Raw genomic sequence first — 26,396 nt, 5'->3', positions numbered from 1 at the left:
AAAACTTTTGTGTTCTACTCGAGAAGACATCTACACATGAACGTAGCTCTGATACCACTGTTGGGGAACGTCGCATGGGAAACAAAAATTTTCCTACGCGCACGAAGACCTATCATGGTGATGTCCATCTACGAGAGGGGATGAGTGATCTACGTACCCTTGTAGATCGTACAGCAGAAGCGTTAGAGAACGCGGTTGATGTAGTGGAACGTCCTCACGTCCCTCGATCCGCCCCGCGAACAATCCCGCGATCAGTCCCACGATCTAGTACCGAACGGACGGCACCTCCGCGTTCAACACACGTACAGCTCGACGATGATCTCGGCCTTCTTGATCCAGCAAGAGAGACGGAGAGGTAGAAGAGTTCTCCGGCAGCGTGACGGCGCTCTGGAGGTTGGTGATGACCTTGTCTCAGCAGGGCTCCGCCCGAGCTCCGCAGAAACGCGATCTAGAGGAAAAACCGTGGAGGTATGTGGTCGGGCTGCCGTGGAAAAGTCGTCTCAAATCAGCCCTAAAACCTCCGTATATATAGGTGGGAGGGAGGGGGACCTTGCCTTGGGGTCCAAGGACCCTTAAGGGGTCGGCCGAGCCAAGGGGGAGGACTCTCCCCCCCCCCACCAAACCGAGTTGGACTAGGTTTGGTGGGAGGGAGTCCCCCTCCCTTCCCACCTCCTCCCTTTTTTTTCTTTTTCCTTTGATTTCTTATCCTTGGCGCATAGGACCCTTTTGGGCTGTCCCACCAGCCCACTAAGGGCTGGTGCGCCACCCTCATGGCCTATGGGCTTCCCCGGGGTGGGTTGCCCCCCCCCCCCCGGTGAACTCCCGGAACCCATTCGTCATTCCCGGTACATTCCCGGTAACTCCGAAGACCTTCCGGTAATCAAATGAGGTCATCCTATATATCAATCTTCGTTTCCGGACCATTCCGGAAACCCTCGTGACGTCCGTGATCTCATCCGGGACTCCGAACAACATTCGGTAACCAACTATATAACTCAAATACGCATAAAACAGCGTCGAACCTTAAGTGTGCAGACCCTGCGGGTTCGAGAACTATGTAGACATGACCCGAGAGACTCCTCGGTCAATATCCAATAGAGGGACCTGGATGCCCATATTGGATTCTACATATGCTACGAAGATCTTATCGTTTGAACCTCAGTGCCAAGGATTCGTATAATCCCGTATGTCATTCCCTTTGTCCTTCGGTATGTTACTTGCCCGAGATTCGATCGTCAGTATCCGCATACCTATTTCAATCTCGTTTACCGGCAAGTCTCTTTACTCGTTCCGCAATACAAGATCCCGCAACTTACACTAAGTTACATTGCTTGCAAGGCTTGTGTGTGATGTTGTATTACCGAGTGGGCCCCGAGATACCTCTCCGTCACACGGAGTGACAAATCCCAGTATTGATCCATACTAACTCAACTAACACCTTCGGAGATACCTGTAGAGCATCTTTATAGTCACCCAGTTATGTTGCGACGTTTGATACACACAAAGCATTCCTCCGGTGTCAGTGAGTTATATGATCTCATGGTCATAGGAATAAATACTTGACACGCAGAAAACAGTAGCAACAAAATGACACGATCAACATGCTACGTCTATTAGTTTGGGTCTAGTCCATCACGTGATTCTCCCAATGACGTGATCCAGTTATCAAGCAACAACACCTTGTTCATAATCAGAAGACACTGACTATCATCGATCAACTGGCTAGCCAACTAGAGGCATGCTAGGGACGGTGTTTTGTCTATGTATCCACACATGTAAATGAGTCTTCATTCAATACAATTATAGCATGGATAGTAAACTATTATCTTGATACAGGAATTATAATAATAACTATATTTATTATTGCCTCTAGGGCATAATTCCAACATGGTGGGCCTTAGGCCCACCTGGCCTAGGGTTTGCCCCCCCCCTTTTTCTTTCCCTTGCGCCATGGGCTGTGTGGGGAGGCGCACCAGCCCACCTAGGGGCTGGTTCCCACCCCCACTTGGCCCACCTTACCTCCCGGGGTCGTTGCCCCCCTTCGGTGGTCCCCCGGGACCACCGGAGATGGTCCCGGTGGACCCGGTACGTTACCCGTGATGCCCAAAACACTTCCGGTGTCCGAAACCATCCGTCCTATATATCAATCTTTACCTCCGGACCATTCCGGAGCTCCTCGTGACGTCCGGGATATCATCCGGGACTCCGAACAACTTTCGGTAACCTCGTATAACAATTCCCTATAACCCTAGCGTCATCGAACCTTAAGTGTGTAGACCCTACGGGTTCGAGAGACAGGCAGACATGACCGAGACACCTCTCTGGCCAATAACCATCAGCGGGGTCTGGATACCCATGGTGGCTCCCACTAGCTCCACGATGATCTCATCGGATGAACCACGATGTCAAGGATTCAATCAATCCCGTATACGATTCCCTTTGTCTGTCGGTATAGAACTTGCCCGAGATTCGATCGTCGGTATACCTATACCTTGTTCAATCTCGTTACCGGTAAGTCTCTTTACTCGTTCCGTAGCACGTCATCGTGTGACTAACTCCTTAGTCACATTGAGCTCATGATGATGTTCTACCGAGTGGGCCCAGAGATACCTCTCCGTCACACGGAGTGACAAATCCCGATCTCGATTCGTGCCAACCCAACAGACACTTTCGGAGGTACCCGTAGTGCACCTTTATAGTCACCCAGTTACGTTGTGACGTTTGATACACCCAAAGCACTCCTACGGTATCCGGGAGTTGCACAATCTCACGGTCGAAGGAAAAGATACTTGACATTAGAAAAGCTTTAGCATACGAACAATACGATCTAGTGCTAGGCTTAGGATTGGGTCTTGTCCATCACATCATTCTCCCAATGATGTGATCCCGTTATCAATGACATCTAATGCCCATGATCAGGAAACCATGATCATCTATTGACTAACGAGCTAGCCAACTAGAGGCTTGCTAGGGACACATTGTGATCTATTCATTCACACATGTATTACTGTTTCCTGTTAATACAATTATAGCATTAACGATAGACGATTATCATGAACAAGGAAATATGATGATAACCATTTTATTATTGCCTCTAGGGCATATTTCCAACAGATCATTGCCTAGATAACTTTATGACTTTGCGCGATTTTATCAATTGCTCGACAGTAATTTGTTTACCCGCCGTGATATTTGCTTTTATGAGAGAAGCCTCTAGTGAACACTATGACCCCGGGGTCTATTTTCCATCCACTATTTTCAGATCTATATTACTTTCTCTGTCAGATCTCACTTTTGGAAACAATCGTGAAGGGATTACCAAAAAATAGAATAAATAAAATAACAGTCCGTATATGGAATCAAATTAAATATGGTCAGTTTTTTTTTGGGCAACTTAAAAAACCAGCTGCCTTTCCCCAGCTTAAATGGTAAGCAGGTTTCTAAGTTTTTTGAAACTTTTTAATAAGTTATCCCATAATTAGTTTGAAAATCCCAATGAATAATAAAAACGGCTTGTGAGAAAAATGAGAAGGAGACAACTTATTTTTGAAGTTTTTTTTGTGACAAGACTTATTTTGAAGGCTGCCAAAAGACTGGCAAGGTAAACACAATGCGCGCTTCATTGCAAACACAACCGTCAATGCCAAGGATAAAAAAAAACCAAACGAAAACTATGGGGTGAGCTCTAGAGGTGTTTGATTTTAGAACATAAGGCTGGTTGTAATGGATAGTATCATATAGTAGTATCATACATATGATACTAGTGTATGACACCACATCCCTAATGCATAGTATCATATGTTAGTATCATAAAATAGTTCATTTATTGTCATGCAAGACAGGTAGTAGCACATCATTTAATATGATATAATATCATAATATGATACTCAACCCTCTCTTTCTTCATTTAATTCTATGTCACCTCATCAAAATTGCTTAATTGACATACATGATACTACCTATGATACTTTCATTACGGGCAGCACATGTAGCATACCGAACACAGGTGAAGACACACGAATTTAATTCAAACGCGGTTTCTTCTTTCCTGTATTTATTAGATTTGACGTATCAGCACAATACACGCGTCTACACCAATTAAAGGAGCTAGTTGCTAACCATCACCTACACATGTCAAACTTCTAGCTATCGTGTTCGAAAAACATAACGCTCAAAGTCCTGTTTGGAAACTCTAACTCGGTCAGAGGTTAGAGTTAAATTCTAACTCTAAATTAATACTGAACTAACTCTAATGAAAGAGGTGTTTGGATGACAGAGTTAGATTGACAATAAATTCTAACTCTAAATTAATACTAAACTAACTCTAATGAAAGAGGCTACTTTGGACCTATTTCTTGTCAGATTTGGTGTGCCCGGTCCTTGTGTGGCCTCCTCCGCGACCGGCTGCCGCCGACCAGGAGCCGCTGAAGTTCAGTTGCCGGGCCAAGGGTCGCGACGGGTTCTCCCATCGGTCTCCTGCTCCGGCACGCGGTGTCCGATAGGGAGGGAGCCCGGAGGCCCTGCCGCGTCCAGGGAGGAGCTCGTCGTCGCTGTGGAGGAAAGCTCTGTACAACCCAAGCCCCGGGAATCCCTCTGACGCCGAAGCTTGAGAGTTGAGGTCGAGACCGGCATGGGTAGCTGGGCCGCTTGCCGACGACTGCGAACCCCACACCTTGAAGCCCTCTCCGTCCATCACAGGTGGGTCGAGGTACGCGCATACTCGCACTTTCGCACACTACTTTCAGGTGCAGAGGCGAACGGAGGAACAGAATGGGGCTGGTGCCGGCGGTCGCTCGTTGGAGCCGACGGAATGGAGCGGCTGGGGACGGAGCAACGGGGCGGGGCTGGTGCCGATGGCAACCTTGCTTAGGGCCTTGCTAGGGGCGGCTCGGGAGGCCGCGGGCGGCGAGATGGGTGCGGCCAGGCGGATGGGGAGGCTGGCCAGGCAGCGGAGTAGGCCGGTGGAAGAGGGTGGCTTTGGCGGCGCAAGGGGGAGTGGGATGGATGTGGGCGATGTGAGCGGGGTGGGTGGGGTGGCGAGGGGATCTGGTGTGGCTGCGGCTGTGGGAATTTTTTTCTAGACCCCATCTAACTCTAATCCAAATAAGCACCTCTTGGGTGGGTTAGTTCTTTTGAATGTGTTAGATGCATCTAACCAATTCTAACCCAGTTTGGATGTTTTGTGGTTAGTTAAGTCCAATCTAATCAACTCTAACTCTAACATATGTATCCAAACAGACCAAAGATTATTTCCAAACACGTGAATGCATAATGTAACCACCAGGAATCCAAGCAGCACGCCCTCCCTAAAACATATTATTTGACCGTTGGGGCAGGCCAACTCCAGCTGCTAGCAAAGCTGTTGTAGTCAAAAGTGTCATTTCGTGCAATGAGGTGCTATTCCAGTTACCTTGTACCACTAATTCGGCTGTGGCTCACCTAAAAGACGTTTTTTCTTCTGAAAGGTCTACGACCAGTCAGGCAACACTGATTATCCAATCATGTTATGATATATTACTTGTGAGAACTGATTATTCTACCGCATTATGATATATTATTGTGAAAGTTCCCTTATGGAATATTTTTTCTGACCGCACAAGACCAATACTGTGTCTACCTAAGAGATTTGTCTCCACTATCTTATTTATCTTGAGTCTTGACATGTAAACTATTCACATCATGAATTAGGTTCACAACGTAAAAACACTTTTCCACGAGCTCTTCATGCGCATGCTCTCACTAAATCTCCATGTGCATGTATCTTGCCACAAATAATCATTAACTGTTTTTTCGTGCACTCTCAAGCAGCCACGTGATCCTAGGTTTATTTGGTCACCTATATATGTCTGACGCCATCCAATCCACTCCAGACGCCAAACACAAGTTCCCGTCCAATTATATGGTTAGAGCATCACTAATAGTGTCCTTAAATCTTTAAATTCTCAAAATTAACTTTTTTTTGAAGTGATGTACATTGTTCTGTAATTTATTGTTTCATCATGTGTCTTGAAAATATGCCCTATAGGCAATAATATATCATCACTCTATTTCAGTGGCGTCCGTACCTTCCATGAGGGGGTCAAAGCAGCAGGATGATCCCCAAAGTACCAACAACGCACCCACACCGTCCAGGGGGTACGGACGCCACTAAAAACCTTATGAACCATCTACAACAGGAGACATGCATTTTGCACCTCAATGTCAACCAAGCCAGCACCCCCCTCCTCGCGGAGACGACAAGCCTCACACCAAGCCACCAAACAGTCCCCTCTGAAGCAATCGCTTGCCCCTTCCAGAACATGCCCCTTCGGGGGTGGTCCATCTTGGTCACAGTGGCTTTTGGGGATAGGCAAAACCGACATGGCATGAGTGGGGCGGTCCATCGTTGCAATTTGATATTGTTTCAGCACTTTACCCTTGAAAGTGTGGTTTATATTGTTTTGTTCTTTCAGAAAAAAGCTCTGGCCCACATGCCATTGCAGATAGTAATATATTTTGCCACTGTTGAGGAAATCGTTAACTGATAGCTGCTCGGTTGGCTGACGAGTAGGGGATTAATGGGCAAATCGGCAATGTAATCGGCCATTTAATCAATTAATTGGACGATTTTTTGGTTTATCGGCTACTCGGTGACCCTATGAGTAGGGATTAATCAGCAAGTTAACTGGTTAATCGGATAAATTCTTGAACAAGGCATTTTGCATACAAATATATACATTTCTGTTGCATGGTCAGAATATAATATCACATGGAAGAAAAATGAAGTCTGCAACGCTTGTGAAGGGCAGATAACACCAGAATGCGAATATCTTTTCCTTATATGGTATGTAAATCTGTGTGAAAGCCGAGCTTGTGTCGATTCCACTTTGACACAAGTAAATGGAATCATTCGCACTTTTAGATTCGAGAATGATCATCATCATATATGAAAAGAATGTGGAGCTGTCACACCTGAATGATAACAGACCGAGAGCTTTGCAATAACATTTCCTGACGTTTCAGTTAACAAAACAACAGAAATACTTGGCCAAGTTAGGCATAACACAGCCAAGAACAACGAGCTAGTACAGTACAAACTTTGAATTGAAAGGCAGGTGGTCTCTTTGGTACCATGTATTGGGAGCTAATATTTCTAACAAGGACCTGACTGACACATGCATTACATATAGGATGTTATTAGGACAACACTTAACGACTTGTTCTATCATGAATCTGAGAAAATAGAGAAAAGCTAAAACATCCGAATACAGGTGGTCCACTGGCGACTGGCGACTCGCGCGACTGGCGACGGGGGCAACTACCGGCGGGCCTGGCGGATGGTCACAGCCGGCGGCGCCCGCACGCTAACTGGCCAGTGTCCGGTCGGAGGTAGGTTCTGGGCCTTGGCCACTGACACCGACGACGAACCAGAGAATGAAGTCCCAGATCAGCGTGAGGTACAATCCCCAACTCCATCAGATCTTATATGCGAATCATTGCAGCTAGGATATACCGAGGAAGAAGTTGCACAAAATTTAGATGGCCTCATTCCTTCGTCCGATCGTGCTTGGTCTGGACTTGGAGATCATACGGAAGACAAGAGAGAGGTACTCCGGCGTATCGTACATCGACGCACTGACACCGTCCGCAATACGACCATGGAAAGGACCTCTTCCGAAGGTACGACTACCGGCATTAACACTAGCTGATTTTATCGATTCTTGGAAGACAGTCCCGATCAAACGGAAGAACAATCGAGCTGTGGCGACGGTGCGTCCGTCGGCGACGTCCTCGTCGCAGGTAGATCTCGGGATCCGAGAAAAGAGGAAGCAACGTTTGAATTTACTCATAGGCCAAGATGGGCCATTAATTGATGTGAAAGGGCCCGAGACAGCTGGGTATAAGGCCCAGTTGTGCCCGGTGGATAGCCCAGAGATTAACGAACGATCTGATACGTACGAGAAAAAAAGCTCGGTAGAAAACGAACTGGGAATCAGGGTTTGCCACGAAGGCACAGATCGCAAGTCTTTTCGATCGCCGCCTGGGTTCCCGTCGAGAACGGGAAGAGCCCGCCGAGTGCCGGCGCTTTCCATGGCCGCACGGGGTGGATCCCAGCCAGCGGCTACTCCCTCTGAACCCAAGCAGGTTGCAGCGGCTGCTCACTTTGATCCCAAGCAGGTTGCAGTGGCGCATACCTCAGGGGCAGGGAATCCAGCACTGTCACGATCTGATGGGGAGCGTCCTCTTCTTACTGCAGGAAAGGACAGTCAGGGCCGTGGAGGTGTGACGTTTAAGCCTGCACGAGGTGCAGGGTATAACAGAGGAGGTGGCGGATACCAGGGATATAGAAATTTTGGACAGCATTGGAACGAAAACTTCAGCGGTCAAGGTGGTGGACGTGGGCAATGGAACGTCGGGGGAGGGCCGGGGGGAGGTGCTAATCAGTGGCACAGACCTTTCCAACCTCCGGAAGGCAATTTTGTCGAAGGTGCAAGAGGTTCGACCTTTCGTCAACGTGGGGGTGGTGGACTCCGAACGTTTGGCCGAAACAATTCGCTGCCCAAGTGGAAGGAAATTAATACAATGGCAAACGATGGAGTGCCAGGTAATACTTCCAACTCTGCTGAGAGACCTAAGTCGGCTGAGGATAGAGACACCGCACGCGCGAACAAAGCTGCTCGAAAGAAGGAAAAATTGGCATGCTACAGGTGTGGAGTTCCTGGACACTTCGTAGTAGATTGTACAACTGAGATATGTGATCTCTGCCAGAAACCAGGTCATGATGATGCCACATGTCCGCTACTCTCAGTTCCTAAGCCGGTAATTAATATTTATGGTGTATGTCAAAGTAGGCTGATGTTCTTTGAGACACCAAGATCCTCATCGGTCCTAGTTCCGCCTCGCCTAGAGAGTTCCAGAACGGGACTAGTAACGGTTACAAACGGAACACTGACTGCAGAACAAGTTTCTCAACAGCTGAAAAGTTTTGTGTCTGAGACATACCAGTGGGCACCACATAAGGTAGATGATCAAAGTTTTCGAGTAGAGTTTCCAAGAAGAGAGGATCTTCAAAGGTTGCTTGCATTTGGGGTCAGCAAAGTTAGTGATAGCAAATGTTTACTTGAGTTTGAGGAGTGTAAAAAACCGGAACCACAGGGTACGCGGTTAAAGAAGTTTTGGATTAGATTTTCAGGAATACCAGAGATTCTTCTTAATGACTTCCTTATTGTATGGAGTCTAGGGTCTTTGGTTGGTAAGACAGATAAGGTGGATATGCCTTTTACTCGAAAACGGGGTATAGCGAGGGTGTGTGTGTTGGTCCTTGATGTTGAGTACATACCGGACTACGCACCATGGTCTTACGATGGAATTCACTATGACCTTGATGTAGAGGTCGAGGTGGAGGTCCAACAGCAATCACATGACGGTGATACTCATATGGCAGATGGAGATGATCGAGATAAGGAGCAGGGAGATGCCGACGAGGATCAGCCCGACAAGTCTAATCACAATGCAAAATCACAATCATCATTTGCCAAGCATAATTCACTTAACAGCGCAGGAACCCCTTCCTCTTCAGTGTCACCTATGGTTACTTTACGGCTTGGATCTTTTGAGATGCCTACGCCAACTACTCTATGGACGGAAGCATGTGTCGAAGAGGAAGTAATACCTGCTATCGAGGAAGAGATACCACGTCAAGGAAAAAATACTTCTCCGCCCATGCGTTTGTCACACTTGGAGGTGCTGACCACGCCAATCAGTTCAATCAAACTTCATAGGGAAGATGAGCAACTGAGCCTGAAACAGAAATCTGTGCCTAAGACGTGTAATCAGGACGTACATCGGGGTGACATGCAATTTTCGAAGCATTTTGATACTTACGGCCGGGCTGATGGGAAACAGTAGCAACGATGTGAGAAGTACAAGCCACTATTCTCACAGTATGTCCCAGGGTGACATGCAATATACGAAGCAAAAGGATGCTTCGGCTGGTCTCAGCGTCTTAACATGCGCAGCCAGCCATTATAAGTCAGCTCTGTCAGAGGGGGACATGCAAGCCATGCAGCAAAACGTTGCTTCAGCTGGGCTGGTGAGCAACAGCATCAATGTAAATGCTGCTTCTGATGGACCGAATCAAAATACAGAGTCTGAATCTTGCTTGTTGAATCAGCAGCAGCAAGACAGCAGTTTTGCAATACTGGAACAGACTTCCGCACCGTCTTCTGGGCAGGACAAGGTTGCTGCTGATTGTAAGGTAAAAGGACGAACACATACAGCTATATCCTCACAAGATGTGATTTCTTTTGGAGGAATTCCAGATCCTTCTTGCGGAGATTTAAGGTTCAGTCAACGTATCCAGGAGCAGCCGGATGCCGATGACATGTTACTAGCGCGTGCTACGAGGGCAGCAAAGCTTCGAGATGTCGAGGCAGCTACAGGTATGCAAATTGATCATAATGCTTCAATACTGCATTTCACCGAATCTGAGATTATGCAAAATGCTAGCGACATAGGAATTACTCTAGGTTCTTCCAGCAAACAATTAGCGAAAACTATTAATGATATTCTTGATATAGAAACGGATATAACTATAGAGTTTATTCAAAATCTTGAATCGGTCAAGCCTGTGAATGAAAAAGATATTAATGAATTAGGAGGGGTAGAATTACAAAAAGTATGTCAAAGTTTATTACACATAGACGGAGAGGAAGAGGAGGGGGATGATACGGGATTGGAGGGGTATACGGCCTCTTTAATTCCGGGTACGCATTCACCATCAATTAATCAAGAAGGTATCACTCAAATGATTCTGGAAAAACCAAAGCGACCTTGGAAAAGGAAGGTTTTTCCCGAATCAGCGGTTAGGAGAAGTGCCAGAGTGAAACAAAATAAAAAATTCCATGATGATATATGAAAGGAATATTCTGGAATAGCAGAGGTCTAGCAGACTTGGCTAAAAGAAGGTTCCTTAGAGACACATCGACAGAATATAAACTAGATTTTATGGCTCTACAAGAAACTGGAAGAGATAATTTCACACCTCAATTTTTAAATACTTTATCAGGAGGGGTTGAATTTGACTGGCACTGTTTGCCACCAAGGGGTAGATCTGGAGGAATCTTACTTGGTGTCAAATGTGAGACATTGGAGGTGATGAGTGTGGTTTACGGCGAGTTTACCGTTAAGTTTCGAGTGAGATCGAAAATTGATGGGTTCAGATGGGCTTTGATAGCCGTATATGGTGCAGCTCAACCAGAACTAAAACCTGACTTCCTTGCTGATCTAGTAAGAATTTGTGGAGAAGAAACAATTCCAATTATGGTGGGGGGAGAATTTAATATTATCAGGAGGTCTGAGGAAAAAAATAACGATAACTATGATGAACGATGGTCACTCATGTTCAATATGGTTATTGAGAGTCTCGATCTGAGGGAGATTGACCTTACTGGTAGACAATTTACATGGGCGAATTCTTTACCGGTACCAACATATGAGAAGTTGGACCGAGTACTAACTAGTGTCGACTGGGAACATAAGTACCCCTTTGTCACAGTACGGGCATTACAGAGAGCCATCTCAGACCACACACCCCTCATGGTTGACTCAGGGGAGGCCAATCATGTAGGTAATAAAAATGTCTTCTCATTTGAATTAAGTTGGTTTGAACGAGAAGGCTTCATAGATCTCATAGCTCGTGAATGGGCTAGAAAAGTTGGTGGCTCTACGAATATTGAAAGATGGCAGAACAAAATAAGACATCTTCGCCAATTTCTGAGAGGATGGGCGAAAAATCAAAGTGGTATTTATAAAATAGAAAAAGAAAAACTGACTCGTCTGATTGATGATTTAGACATCAAAGCCGAGTCGGCACAGTTAAACATGACAGATAGGAATAATAAGATAAATGCTGAAAAAGAATTGCAAAAATTGTTAAGAGAAGAGGAAATGAAATGGGCACAAAGAGCTAAGGTGAACAAGGTAGTTCATGGAGACGATAATACTAAATTCTTTCACATGATTGCAAATGGCAAGCATAGAAAGAAAAAAATAATTCAACTGGAGCAAGATGAAGGAACAATAGTAGGTCATGAAAACTTAAAATTATACATATCTGAATATTACAAGAAATTATTTGGACCTTCAAAAGAGACGTTGGTCTCACTGGATGAGAGCTTGAATCATGATATACCTCAACTAAATGCAGATGAGAATGAGGTTTTATCTGCTCCCTTTACAGAGAAGGAGGTTTACGATTCAATAGCACAAATGAAACGGAATAAGGCACCGGGACCAGATGGGTTCCCAGCAGAATTTTATAAGAAGTGTTGGCATATTATTAAAGGTGATCTCATGCCTATGTTCCAAGATTTATTCGAGGGCCGGTTGCAGCTTTTCCACCTCAACTTTGGAACAATTACGTTGTTGCCAAAAAAGGTGGAAGCAACACGCATTGAACAGTTTAGACCAATTTGTTTGCTGAATGTGAGCTTCAAGATTTTCACAAAGGTTGGCACAAATAGGTTGACACAGATAGCACATTCTGTAGTCCAACCGACACAGACGGCGTTTATGCTTGGGAGACATGTCCTTCAGGGGGTTTTCGTTCTTCATGAAACGTTGCACGAAATCCATACAAAGAAATTAGATGGAATTATCTTTAAAGTAGATTTCGAAAAGGCTTACGATAAGGTAAATTGGTCATTCCTTCAACAGGCCTTACGAATGAAAGGTTTTAATGAAAGGTGGAGAGATCAGGTTGATGCTTCCATACAGAAAGGGAGCATAGGTGTTAAAGTAAACGATGACATAGGACATTATTTTCAAACACACAAAGGGTTAAGACAGGGGGACTCAATGTCCCCAGTATTATTCAACATAGTTGTTGATATGTTGACAATACTCATTACGCGAGCCAAAGATAAAGACCAAGTTGGTGGACGTATTCCACACCTTGTAGATGGGGGTGTGTCTATATTACAATATGCGGATGATACAATTCTTTTTCTGGAACACGATATGGCTAAAGCAAGGAACATGAAATTATTATTGTGTTTATTTGAACAATTATCACGGCTCAAAATTAACTTTAACAAAAGCGAAATCTTATGCTTTGGAAAGGCAAAAGAAGAGCAACACGCGTATAGACAGCTATTTGGTTGTGAACTAGGATCACTTCCGTTTAGCTACCTCGGAATACCTATTCATCATAGGCGTCTCACAAATAAAGAATGGAAATGTATCGAAGAAAGAATTGAGAAAAAATTAAGCTGCTGGAAGGGTAAACTAATGTCATATGGAGGGAGGCTTGTCTTAATTAACTCGGTGTTAACAAGCTTACCTATGTTTCTATTATCTTTCTTTGAAATACCAGTAGGGGTACGAAAAAGACTAGACTTTTACAGATCTCGGTTTTTCTAGCAAAGTGATGAAGCTAGAAAGAAATACAGATTAGCTCGGTGGGATATTATATGCTCTCCTAAAGATCAAGGGGGTTTGGGCATTGAGAATCTAGAAGTGAAAAACAAATGTTTGCTTAGCAAATGGCTATATAGATTATCTACAGAATCTGAAGGAACGTGGATTCAGATACTTCAGAACAAATACCTAAATTCTAAAACTTTAGCTCAGGTTACAGCTAGACCAAATGATTCCCCATTTTGGAAAGGGCTAATGAAGATAAAGATGAAGTTTTACCAGAGGGTAAAATTTATAGTGGGTAATGGTGCCTCAACAAGGTTTTGGGAAGATACTTGGCTTGGGGACACACCACTTGCACTTCAATACCCAATGTTATATAATATAGTACAACGTAAAGAGGATTATGTATCCACGTTACTACAATCTACACCGCTTAATATACAGTTCAGAAGGGCTTTAGTAGGAGCTCGCTGGGATGCATGGTTGCATTTGGTTGAAAGAATCATGCAGGTGCATTTAGCTGAACAATCAGATAGTATTAGGTGGATATTAACTAAGAATGGAGTATTCTCAGTCAAGTCCATGTATTCACATCTGATAAATACAGGAATTTTACCAACATCTGTACCTATTTGGAGGATCAAGGTGCCCCTGAGAATTAAAATATTTATGTGGTTTATACACAAAGGGGTCATACTAACCAAAGATAACTTGCTTAAGCGCAGTTGGAGAGGAAGGCCTAACTGTTGCTATTGTGAGCAAAATGAAACAATTAAACACCTTTTTATAGAATGTCCTCTTGCAAAACTGCTATGGAGAACTATTCAAATAGCTTTTAATATCAGCCCACCTATATGTGTTGGTTCAATATTTACAACGTGGCTCAATGGAGTTGACGCTAAAATATCGAAACTTATCGGTGTTGGGATATGTGCTTTGTTTTGGGCAATATGGAATACCAGGAATGACATGATCTTTAATGGCAAGAACTTCAACAATTTTTGCAGGTTATATACAGAGCAACGTCTTGGATCCGTACGTGGTCGTTACTCAGTCATGCGGAGTACAGGGATCTTATGGATATTGGGTGCAACCGATGGGAGATGGCCGCACGGGTTATCTTCAACCGATTTGGATGGCGTGCTAATAATATACTAGATGTATAGGCATCGTAGTCTAAGTTTACATACGCCGGATGTGGCTTTTTTCGTGCTTTCTTTTACACTTTCGGCTTTTTCAGCTATTTGGATCTAAGATACTATTTTATCTATCTTTAATAATATGGCTGCATGCATCGATTGATGCAGAGGCCGGGGCTCGCTTCCTCCTTATCAAAAAAAAATGAACCACAACACGGATCACAACCAAGAGGGCTTTGAACACTAGTAGAAGGCAGCTACTAGAAATCTAAGCCCCCATCAATTTCCTACGGCCCCTGGGTTCTACTTTCCATTACTGAAGACATCAACAGAAATACTATTCTTTGTTGTAGCATTTATCCTTGTAACAAGCAGGATAAGAAGCTTGACAACCTTCTTGAAACCATAGAGGGCAAGAGTGTCTTATATCTTCTGTGCAGATACCCATGACTTTGTTTGCTGGAAGAAATACTTATTGTTCGATAAATCTTGGTACTCAATCAAGGGAAGTACTTGCTGGAAGAAATACTTATGGTTCGATAAATCTTGGTACTCAATCAAGGGAAGTACTTATCGATAGGTTACTTTATCTTTACACTTGGGATTATCCAAGCACTCTTACAAGAGAGCACTCTTCAGGAAAAATGATTCCCTCATTTGCATAATAGGAATAATATAATGTTTAACAAAAGGTGGAGGTTGTCTCCTAGCTCTGCCTCACCCGGACAAAGGACGAGCTCCCCCGTGGCGCATCACAACCAGATGGGAGGCAATTATGACTCTATGGCCCTAAAGGGCGATGAAATTCCTAGAATTCCTTGGTGCAGAGAATGCATTGGGTCAGTGGTTGGGCATGCGGTTGTGTAGCCTAACGACCCTAGTTCAATTCATAAAATTGACACGTGATGCACAAGGGGTTTTCCCCATTTATTGAATATCAAGCTTGATGTGTGGTGCAATCACTCATCAAAAAATATCTTGATACTCACTTAAAAAATTACAAGGATCATGTTTATCTTGGTACTCATACTAAAATGGTTGTATGCATTCCTAGTAGGTGCGGAGACCGGGAAGTGAAAATCTTCCCATTTTTAGAAAAGAAACGACTCCTGTATCGCCCTCGCTCGGGCGGCGCCGGAGGGCACCGATCCCTAGCCAGCGCTAGTCCTCTAGCCGATCCCTTGTCCGTTGTCGCCGCCGGCACTGACGATGGTGGCGGCGCTCGTCTCGCAAAATATGGAGGGTGGAGGAGGCCCGCAGTGACAACGCATTGGGCGGAGGGTGGAGGAGGCCCGCAGTCCCGATATTAATATTAATCAAATTAGCATCTTTCTTTAGAAAGAAAGCCCTTTTCCATTTTACCAAAATTCTTTCAAATATCTACTATTAAAGGCGAATTTGGCATGTTATTCACAATTAAGAGGAGAGAAATAGATCTGTGAACAACTGCAGAAAAATAGAAATGCATTACACTAATTCTCTCCGGAACCAGTTTGCTACCGTGACTCATTGTTGCTAGGTCCATGTTGTTGAATCGATGCCAAGAAACATCCACATGGTGGCACGTTGCAGACATTCCTGGTAGATATTTCAAATAATAGAATGAAAAGCTTGATTCAAACCAACTTCAAGTACATTTGATGTCATTTCGTGACTCATTGTTGCTAGGTTTTATAAGGGCGTGGCGCGAAGCTTTGCTATCTTTCCAGTGCGATGGGACATGTCTAAATATAGATTTCCATGCATGGACAATGTTGAAGAAAGTGAAGGTGGTTGTGATTGGAAGCTTGTAATGGCGGAAAGGAGTTTTGACAACGATGAAGACTTGCAACACATGTTTTTCCTAGGTGTCGGGTGTCGAGTACTTGCAACAGCGGCCTTGGCAGGAGGGGGTGGCAATACTGGTGGAAAGCAATTTTGGTGGTGCTTCTCAAGTACCGAGTCATGATTTCCACGGTGAAAGTCCAAGGTCTGACCTTTATTGGTTGTACCTGGCAATGGCCTTGCTGAAGACATTGTTTTAGGGATCTCAGACTTTTTTTTAGGGTGAAAACTCAAGATCCTTGATCGGGGCGACGACAATGCTTGTGCATTGTTTCCTTCTTGACGGCGTCACTTATGAAGAATCTCTTTTGCGGTCCAAGTGTTGTCTTCGGTGGTGGTTAGGGTGTTGCTGCTGCGAGTGTTTGATCACTACGACGTGGTCTTTGTTTTATATTTCTCTCTTTTTTATTTCGTTTTTGGCTGTGTGCATCCTGATTGTCTTTCGACATCTCGTTGATGCAGAAGTTGGGTGTAATCGATATCTTTTCGATATTATTATATTCCCCTTTTAAAAAAAAGGACGATGAAATTATCCCTCTTTGATGGACATCAGCTAGGAGAGGACCAACCTTTCGGTGTAACCAGCACATGCACCACGTCAACACACAAAAGGAAAACAAGAAAGCGATTGAACTGATATCTTCACAGTTGGCTGAATAAAAGCAAAGACGCTAGAGTGAATGCACCGCACAAGCCATTTTTATCTCTGGTCCAATTCACTCCATCCACGTCAACGCACACTCACTATCCATACAGTTGCCACTGTTTAATTTCAACAGAAAACTGTCACATGACAACCACTTCAGATATAGTAAATTAACCATCTAGGCGAGTTGCCGTGGGTGAATCCTTCGAAAAATGCCATGAATGGGACAAAAGATATTTGCTATGAACTTCAAAGTGCATGCCATCCGCATGTTATCTTTTACTCCCCTTTCACTACAAGAAATACGCTCGTTTATGACAAAAAATAATGACGGGTCGAATTGGTCATAGATCTATGACTAAAATTTACAAAAAGGTCATGAGGTGTCTAAGAAGTTCCAAACCCTATAAATTTTTGACCATCTCTATCAAGAAGGTCATAAGCCCATTGCACAAAATGGTCATTGGCATGTGTAGCTCTGTTTATGTCCGTATTGTAGGTCCTCCTTGACAAAATTAATAAGGTCATAGGCTTAAATTGAAGTGACTGGGCAGACAACTCGACAATTTCGCGTACGTGTCTTGTATAGGTGTCGACAAGGCCACAAAGTATGAGTATGTTGACAGGTCAGAATTTATAATTTCTTGATTGCCCTCAATATTTTTGGCACTCTTTCCTGCCCAAATCACTGTCTGATGAAAAAAATTAGCTCTATTTGCCAATTAAATCGTTCGTAGCAAAATTCCAAAGTTCTGTTCACCTAGAATCTTTGTGAAGGAAGTACTAGCTAGGCATCTCCTAATGAGCTGCATTTTTGCCACTAATTAATTCTTTTACAAAACTTCATATTTTGCGAAATTTATACGATTGTATACTTATTTTTGTATATTATAAAAAGCGCAATTTATATGTAAATTTGTTTAATTTTTGTCATTATTTTGATTTCCTTTTTAAAAAGGCTAATAGCAATGTCACTAGTTCATTTTTCCTCGAGAAGCTTATTTTTTCTGTTTTATTTTTCATCTCATTTTTCTTCTTCTTAATGGTAATACCAATTTCACTAATTCATTTGTTCGTGCAAACCTTCCTTTTTGTAGAAATTCTACTACTATATGCATTAAATAAAAACAATAACTTAAGAAGTTTGGATTGTGTATGCATTATTGTTAAATCAATCAAGTACAAATCGATTTTGCAATAAATATATACCCCATATAATCAGATATTCTTTTAGAACTATAAGCAGGTCAATTAAAACAGGACATTGAGAAGACATGAATGGAAGCGTATTCATTTCTTGGCACCGCTTACGCCCTGAACTCGGACTTCGATCAACCCATCCAAATTCGCTAAACTGTTAGCGACCCACCTACAATAACAGGCCCGCCCACCTCAGCTCCGCAATCTCCCCCAAAAGCAAATCACCGCCGTCCATACAAACCCTCACCAACAAATCCCTACCATCCACTTCCACACAGAGGGATACATAAGCCACCACGAGCGCCGCCTGCTAGGGTTTTCTCTCTGCTTCCTGATTGCGTCGGCCTTCTCCCCCCTCACCCCACCCCTCCTCCCCAGCGCCGCCGCCGCAGTAAGATGGTGAAGGGATGCACCGGCCAGCGCGTGAGGCTCTACGTGTGCGGCACCATCTTAGGATACAAGAGGTGAGCAGCTCCCTCCGCCATCGCGGTTTCGTTCTTCCCCCCTCGCGCGTGTCTCTGAATCCGTGGGTTTGGTTTGGCGACGCGCAGGTCCAACACGAACCAGTACGAGACGGCGTCGCTGGTGCAGATCGAGGGGGTGAACACCAGGGAGGACGTGGCCTGGTACGGCGGCAAGATTACGTGTGATGCAGCGAGCCGCGATGGAGAACGGGGAGATCGAGGCCGCGGAGGAGGGGCTGCCGATGCCGGCGCCGCCCGTTGGACGCAGGTACCGTCCCGTGGGGGTCCGACGACAGCGCCGTCGTCCAGATGACCTGCATGGAGCCCTCCCCCGGCCGCCCGGCGGCTCCACCTCCGTCACTGCGCATGACGCCGTGACGCCCCAGCCGCCTAGGTGATGATGCATGCTTCCTCTCCTATTTCGTAGTGGCATTTTTGTTTGCTAAACGACCAGTATAAGTTTCTCGGATTTATTTAGCATCCAACTGAACACTTGGATTCGGATGATAGTCTAGGTGTTTAGGAACTGACGACAAGCAATACAAATGCATGCGAGATTGATTTGAAGTTTTTAACTACATACTCGTCGTGGGCTGCTTCAGACCTGCCTTGCACTGCAATTTTAGGCCTTAATTATAGCCTTTTAGGTTTGCTTCTTTCATTTAGTGCAAAGGGAATTGTTAAGCGGGGCCTCTTCTTCCTCAGTCAACTTATCAGTCAACTCCGGCGTCGTCCGCGCCTAGTTGAAGTCCAACCTCCCCGCCAAGTCCATGGTGAGTTGCCGCCCTTGGTTTTCAGTGCGGTGCTTGCTTACTTGCTGTTGATTTTTGTTGAGGCTATTTGTCGTTTTTGCGTTGTGTGTAGGGCCGCAAGGTCAGGGTGTTCATGTACCCGAGCATCATCTAACGTTAGCGTCTGCTGCGCCTTGGCTGATGTTTCCTTTTCTTTGAAGTCCATGATAGATGTTTTTTTAAGTCTATGTTGCTTTGCTCTGTGTGATTTTCTCTACCATCTGTGTTACATTTTTAAAGTAACAATATCATATAATATATGCGCAAAAACTAATGATAATGTTATAGTACTATGCCATGAAATAATACCAAAGTCGTGCCAAGAATGATAGATATGATTTACATTACATAAAACACCCAACGTTAGTCATTACACATACAATTTGATGATTCAACTAATATAAAGAATTGTCTTTCTGTTGTTGGCTCAGATATTAAAAATTTTAGCTCTTACAAAGTTATTGTTGTAGTACTAATTAACAAACAGTATACCTTATCAGAATCTTAATAATGTAGTAGTCTACTGAGTGATGTCACTGCATATAAAGTATATTGCATGATCTGATCATAATCTTATTGACAGAACACTTCGCCTTGTGAATAGGCATCATGAGAAAAATGTGGTGAGCATAAATGCACCATGCACTAACCATCAAGCTTCCTAGATTGGTATAGAAAATTTATGTCAGTACCAGGCTCTTTGATACGAATGTCTGATTAGTTTATAAATCATGTGAACAAAAACACACTTAAAAGTAGCAATGTACAGTTGTACACTCTCTTACTTATTATATGAGCAGATACTGAGACATATATTCCCCCGAAGATTTCTTGCTAAACTTTAAGTACTAACTTAAGTTTCATTGCATGTTTTTAAGAATAACATGCACACTTTCTTATTTTGTCTTTATACTACCTATCACAGTAATGTTGTGCTATCACATGATCCACCTTCCTATATATGAACACAGTTCTTCATGGCATCCACGTTATACTTACACATGATACTTTGACTATTTTGAAAGAAGGTTAATTCCCACTTGTCGTGCATCACTATTATTATTATTTGAAGAAGTCTTCACAATTTCTCTCTTGCGTCCAGGGTGCTAGTTTTTACAACATGATCGTCTCCTTAGTTTATTGAACATATATGTAAGCCCCCAGGTTAGCTGCAAACAGTATAGCACCCACCCCCAGTCCTTCACCTTGATTTGGTACTCCTTTTTAAGGTGGGTGTGAGATATGCATGACAGTATATATGAAAGGAAAAAATAAATAATGCAAAATGAACGTTAGAAGAATTTGTGAGGATCCATTTATACGCGATTAGCTACTTTTTACTACTTATTTGGAAGAAAGATTTTTTACTGTTGGAGTTATTTTTTTGGTATTACTTCGAGTCACTGAATCATCTTTGATCCCCATATCTCCAGCCACCAGACAAAAATTATCAACACAGACAGGGTTGTTATGGAGAGAAATATAGGTGAGATACATATATAATTATCATCATCAAATAAGGCAAAGAACATAAATCACCAAAGACCAGGGTCAGGGTCAGCATTGCAGCAGCTCCATCTCCAACTTAGAACCTAAAAATATGAGCACTAATTTTATCCAATCTTCAAGCCTATGTGACACGTGTGCCAAGCTTTCTGGTTGATATCAAGTGCATGGTCCAAGAGTAGATCAGCTTCTAGCATGCAAGGTCAGGTTGATGTCCTTATGGAGCCAAAATAGATATGCAACAAAATATGATTCAGTAATAAAACAAATTTGGATGTAGATCTATTTCTACCTGTTATTCAGATTTAGTACTTGCTTTTCAACGTTTAATCTGTCATTTAAGCAAATTAAATCTAAAAAGTTGGATTGAATTAACAGTTCTATTTCTTTTGACTTGGTTGAGAATAACATGAAGTAGTCTAGTTTTTATCTATTATTTAGTTTCAGGTTTTAGTCCTGCTTGACTGTGAGTTGTATACGAGATTGTTTAATTACCAATGGTTTAGTTTTGTTATTATTTTAAATTATCACTATAATTCATTCATTAGTATTGAGTTTGTTAATTCTTTTCAGCACCCTTAATTTTGTTTGTGCAGGTAGTTTTCAGCTCCAATAGGTCCAAATACTCTTAGAAGTTTGAAGACCACCAAGTACTCCCGCAGAGTCATTGACACTGTGATTTCACCAAGAACATGATCATTGGGACATGCCAGGCTGATTGTAAATTAATGTATTTTTTGTGATACGATGTAATTGTAAAAAAATTGTTCATATATAATTGGTTGATGGGTCTATCTTAGAAATGTGCTTTTGTGTACCAGAACATTGCAAATTAAGGTCTACAACTAATTCAACTGGACTATTTAAACCAAATTATTTGTTCGAATAGATTATGGACACTATTTGATCAAATAATTGTGTTGAACAGATTGTGGCCGTAAAAACAAATGGGCTTGAACCTAATAATTGGGCCGAAATGGTTATGGCGCCAAAATATTAGGCCTGGCCCATGTAGAAGTGACCGGGAAAATCATGCCATGTCAGATCACATGTGGATTCCACGTCACCACAAGCGACACTTCAGCATGACACGTCAGATCCTACGTGGTTCACCTGTGCCACATCATCTTGCCATGTAAGATCCTACGTGGTTTAGGCACATGGCCATGACCAAAATTGTGGTCATACGTTTAACGACCAAAACATTTTCGTCGTAGATCTAATGACCAAAATATCATAAAGGTCAGCTTTCTTCATTCTTGACGACCAACTGTTGACCTCCCAAATTTGGTCATAACATGGTCATAAAACAATAACAATGACCTTCCAGTGACCAAAATGGGGCGTCATGATTGAACAAATTCCTTGTAGTGTTTCTCGAAATAAATGACTTAATTTTGTACTAACTAACTTTAATACAAAGTTAATACGAAATTGAGTCACACATTTTAACACGGAGGAAATATTTTATTTGAGGAAATCAAATACTGCTATATCTAACACACAGAGTTGTATATTTATTTAGGTTATTAATTAAGTATTTGCTAGTAGTAATATTTTTATTTGTGGACCCAACGTGAATCCCACAGTTTATTTATGGGTTAAATACACCACGGGTGCCTTAACTTCTCATGTCCGGTCAGTTTAATGCATAAAATTAAAAAAATCATAAAGGTGATGCTCTAACTTGTTCGGTTGTGCAAATACGGTGCCTCATACAGTATCCAAGGATATCCCTTGCCCGCATGGCGAGCCAGTATGATGGCGGCCCGCATGTCAGTGATCGGGAGCATTTTTACATCCAACCCCCTCACATTTTATTTATTTACTCATAATTTTATCACATACGGATGCATACTAATGGGTCCAACCTGTCAGGTTTGGGTCCCACATATCAGCTACACCAAGCACGACTGTATGTGCAAATCGTAGATACAATACAATTTATAATAATGATGTCGTGCGAGATATTAAAGAGAAAGAAAAAAGAAAAAAGGGATTTGAAGTTTCGAAGCTAGGAGCTCACGTGTGCCACACTTGCAATCTAGCCGATAAACCAAGCAAAATTTTATGTTTATTTAGAGCATCTAGTTGGAATTTTCCTACGAATTTATTTATCTCACCCTCTAAAAAATGTAAACATTATTTCTCCATTTTAGGCATCACGTGGTGTCGTGCCTCGTGGTTATATTATTCACCGAGGGACCTCTGCTAACCAACAGACAAGACATCATTTGATGAATAAATGAGATAATTTACTTCTTAAACATTTTAGTATCAAGGGAGATTTAGGGAATGCCCTGGTGCATTTGAAAAAAAATGCTTTTGAAACATGTTTCACGGGTATTATTAAATTATAAACTTATATTTGAAAGATGTTTGTCATGCGTTCAAAAAAATGACAACATATATTTTTATAAATGTTCAACGTGCATTGGAAATGTTATTTTGTAAAATTGTTCTTGCATTTCTACAAACACCTTTAAGATATTTTAATACCTTTATAAACTTATATTTGAAAGATGTTTGTCAATTTTTCTGTAATTGTGTATTTTAAAAATATAGTAATACAATGAAGATACACACTAACTGTCCGTGCTTGTGGTTCTGCATGAAGATACATAAATTTACACAACAATTTTCAATATACGTTGAACTGTCTAAATCCACATAAATTTTTGAAAACGTTCATATTAACCTCTTTAAAGTACACAATAATGAAAATAGAATAGATATTTAAAATACACAATAATGCCCTACCGATAATTTTTGTATTTTTTATTTGGTAAAAATTACATATCATGAAAACTAAACAAGATCTTGATTTTTTCTATAAAAAAGGTATTGAAGAATTGCAGAACCATACGTCGAATTGGTGTGCATACATTTCTAGCTAATACTACTACGTATAAGTTAGTTTGGTCCGGTGACCAGCATTTTATTGCATTAAGCAGGATGTCCCAGCTTAAAAATTTTATCCCAACAAAAATAAAAAAATACTCGTTCACTTCTGGCCACTGACTCGTGGGCCGCCGCCATGCTGGCACGCCACACGGACAAGGAGTACACTCGAATAAGATAGGAGGCACCGTATTTGCATGGCCGAACAAGTTAAACCACCATTTTTGTGTATTTTACAACTTTAGATACCAAATTCACCGTACATGACAAGTTAAGACGCCCGTAATGTATTTAACTCTTTATTTATTATAGAGACATATATACTACTATTCGGTAATCCATAGTCCATAGGAAACATAATGCTACGTACTCCCTCCGTTCCTAAATATAAGTCTTTCTAGATGTTTCACTAGTAGACTACATATGGATGTATATAGACATAATTTAAAGTGTAGATTCAATCATTTTGTTTTGTATGTAGACCCGTAGTGAAATTGCTTAAAAGACTTATATTTAGGAACGGAGGGAGTACATCACTATAGCAATAGGTCGTCCACAAAGTGGCTTACATAAGCAGCTTGTTGATTCCCTTGGCCAGATAATCTGCGATCACTTTGTTCGCCGCCTCCGACGGATGGACGGCGTCCCACTGCACGTATGTCGTTGCGTTTGGACATGTCCCAATGGAGAAAGGGTTGCAAAGAAACGATGTTAACTCCACTAATCCAGTACCACAACATCCGTGCCTCGCCTCAATGAACCCTGACATATCGTATATAAACCGACACAATTTTAGCTGGAATTAATGGGAAAAAAACTTGCACGGATGATGGGGCAAGAAAAAACCTTGCCAGGGACGTTATGTTTCTCACCCAGAGTTCAAATGAGCTCAGGTAAACAGTAAATTCCGAAAGAAATTGAATATTTTTTGAAACATTTCTGTTTTTTCTTGTGGAAAACATTGACAAATTTCTGGATGCTTGTAAAATTTCATCATGAAAGAACATTTGCGGAAGCCGTGGCAAAAAAAAAAGTGTTCCAAAAGCGCTATTTTCAAAATCATTTCTGAGTGCTGATTTTCTTATTTTTTGCCACTACTTTCACGAATGTGGATACGGCAAAATTTTGCAAACATCCAGAAATTCCGTCAATGTTTGCGCTCAAAAAACAACAATTTTTTTAATATATTTTCATTTTTTGTCAAATTTACTGTTCAGAGCTCAATGAGCTCGGGAGTAGAATAGGACTTTCGCATTGCCATGGCTGACTAGCCTATCTATCTATCTATCTTACCATGTGACCCAGGAGAGGTGGCAAGGCTGTGCCAAGGTGTGTATATGTCCAGGACCGCAATCTTGAGATCATGGTACCGCGTCGAGAGTGAGTCAACAGCTGCACCCAACTTCCTGTTAAACCTCCGCGCGTCGTCATCAAGGCTCGGCACGCACCCACTTCTCCCAAGGCCAAACACCGTGATCGCCAAGGGAGCACACCCCAGCGGTGCTATCGAGAAAACACCGACACGCCGTGCTCCCAAAGTATAAAGTTGCTACAGTCAATACAATGGCAAAATGTTAGTAGTACCTATTAATCATCCATTTTCTACACCAAAGTTATGGTATGAATCATGTGATCCTTGTTGATAGAGGAGGAAGCTGCAGGTTTGATCTAGCTCACCGTCACGGTGTTGTTAAAGATGTGGATGAGGCGATCACCGAACTGGTCCGTGTTCTCTCTCAAGAAGAGCAAAGGGTTGATGTAGTAGTTGAAGCCGAAGTCATTTGAAGCAGCGCTAATAATGTAGAGTGAGTCTGAGATGATGGTCTGAACCTGGTTGCTCCCAGCAACCACTGCCAGCTTCGATTGGTACTCTTTGAAGTAGTCCAGTTGTTGGGACAAAGGGGTGACATGCTGCCTTACACAATTTGATAAAACATACGTACGTGATGGATCGACTCAACATACATACACATATACTCCAAAGTATGGTACTGTACTTACATATATACGTGCTGTGTCATCGTAGTAGCCCGATCCAGCTGATGCAAAGTTGGCTCCAATCAAAAGATTCAGTCGAGATGCCTCCGGGCTGAGGTATGCAGGAGGAGACCCATCAAACCCTAGCTTTTCGCCTGCCACGTACCATGCAAGTTGTAACACAAGATATACATGTCATTAACACTGCCAAGAGTTCTTGCGAAACGTCAAACACATCGATACAAATACAAACAAATAATTCCATAGAAAACAAATAAGATTGTGACCAACCTATGAAATCGCTAAGAACTTTTCCATTGCTAAACCTCCCTGTAGCCACATGGTCTTTGAAGTCCCTGCCGTAGGGAGCCACGTTTGCTTTCACCACGGTTTTTATATAATTATTGCTACCTATGCTGAGCAACGAGTCGCCGAAGAACATGATCCCCGGCACAACCGGCAGGGCTTCCTTCCCATGTGCCGTTAGTCCCACGAACAGACAGATAAGCAAGACTACCAAGATCCTCACGGCCATTGGGGTCGTCCA

General features: G+C 42.7%; 1 protein-coding gene across 1 annotated transcript; it reads right to left on the bottom strand.

Annotated features, from left to right (window-relative positions):
* Positions 1-24,437: 24,437 nt before the first annotated feature.
* On the bottom strand, positions 24,438-26,396 carry LOC123431506 (GDSL esterase/lipase APG-like). Its single transcript, XM_045115326.1, has 5 exons — positions 26,141-26,396; positions 25,874-26,004; positions 25,550-25,783; positions 25,166-25,421; positions 24,438-24,634 (listed from the first exon to the last, which is right to left on the bottom strand). The coding sequence occupies exons 1-5, from the start codon at positions 26,382-26,384 to the stop codon at positions 24,438-24,440; spliced, it is 1,062 nt and encodes a 353-aa protein (XP_044971261.1). The 5' UTR covers positions 26,385-26,396.

This window comes from Hordeum vulgare, chromosome 2H (assembly GCF_904849725.1).
Source record: "Hordeum vulgare subsp. vulgare chromosome 2H, MorexV3_pseudomolecules_assembly, whole genome shotgun sequence".
In the NCBI taxonomy this organism is placed as follows: domain Eukaryota; kingdom Viridiplantae; phylum Streptophyta; class Magnoliopsida; order Poales; family Poaceae; genus Hordeum; species Hordeum vulgare.
This window is presented reverse-complemented; position numbering and strand designations above follow the sequence as displayed.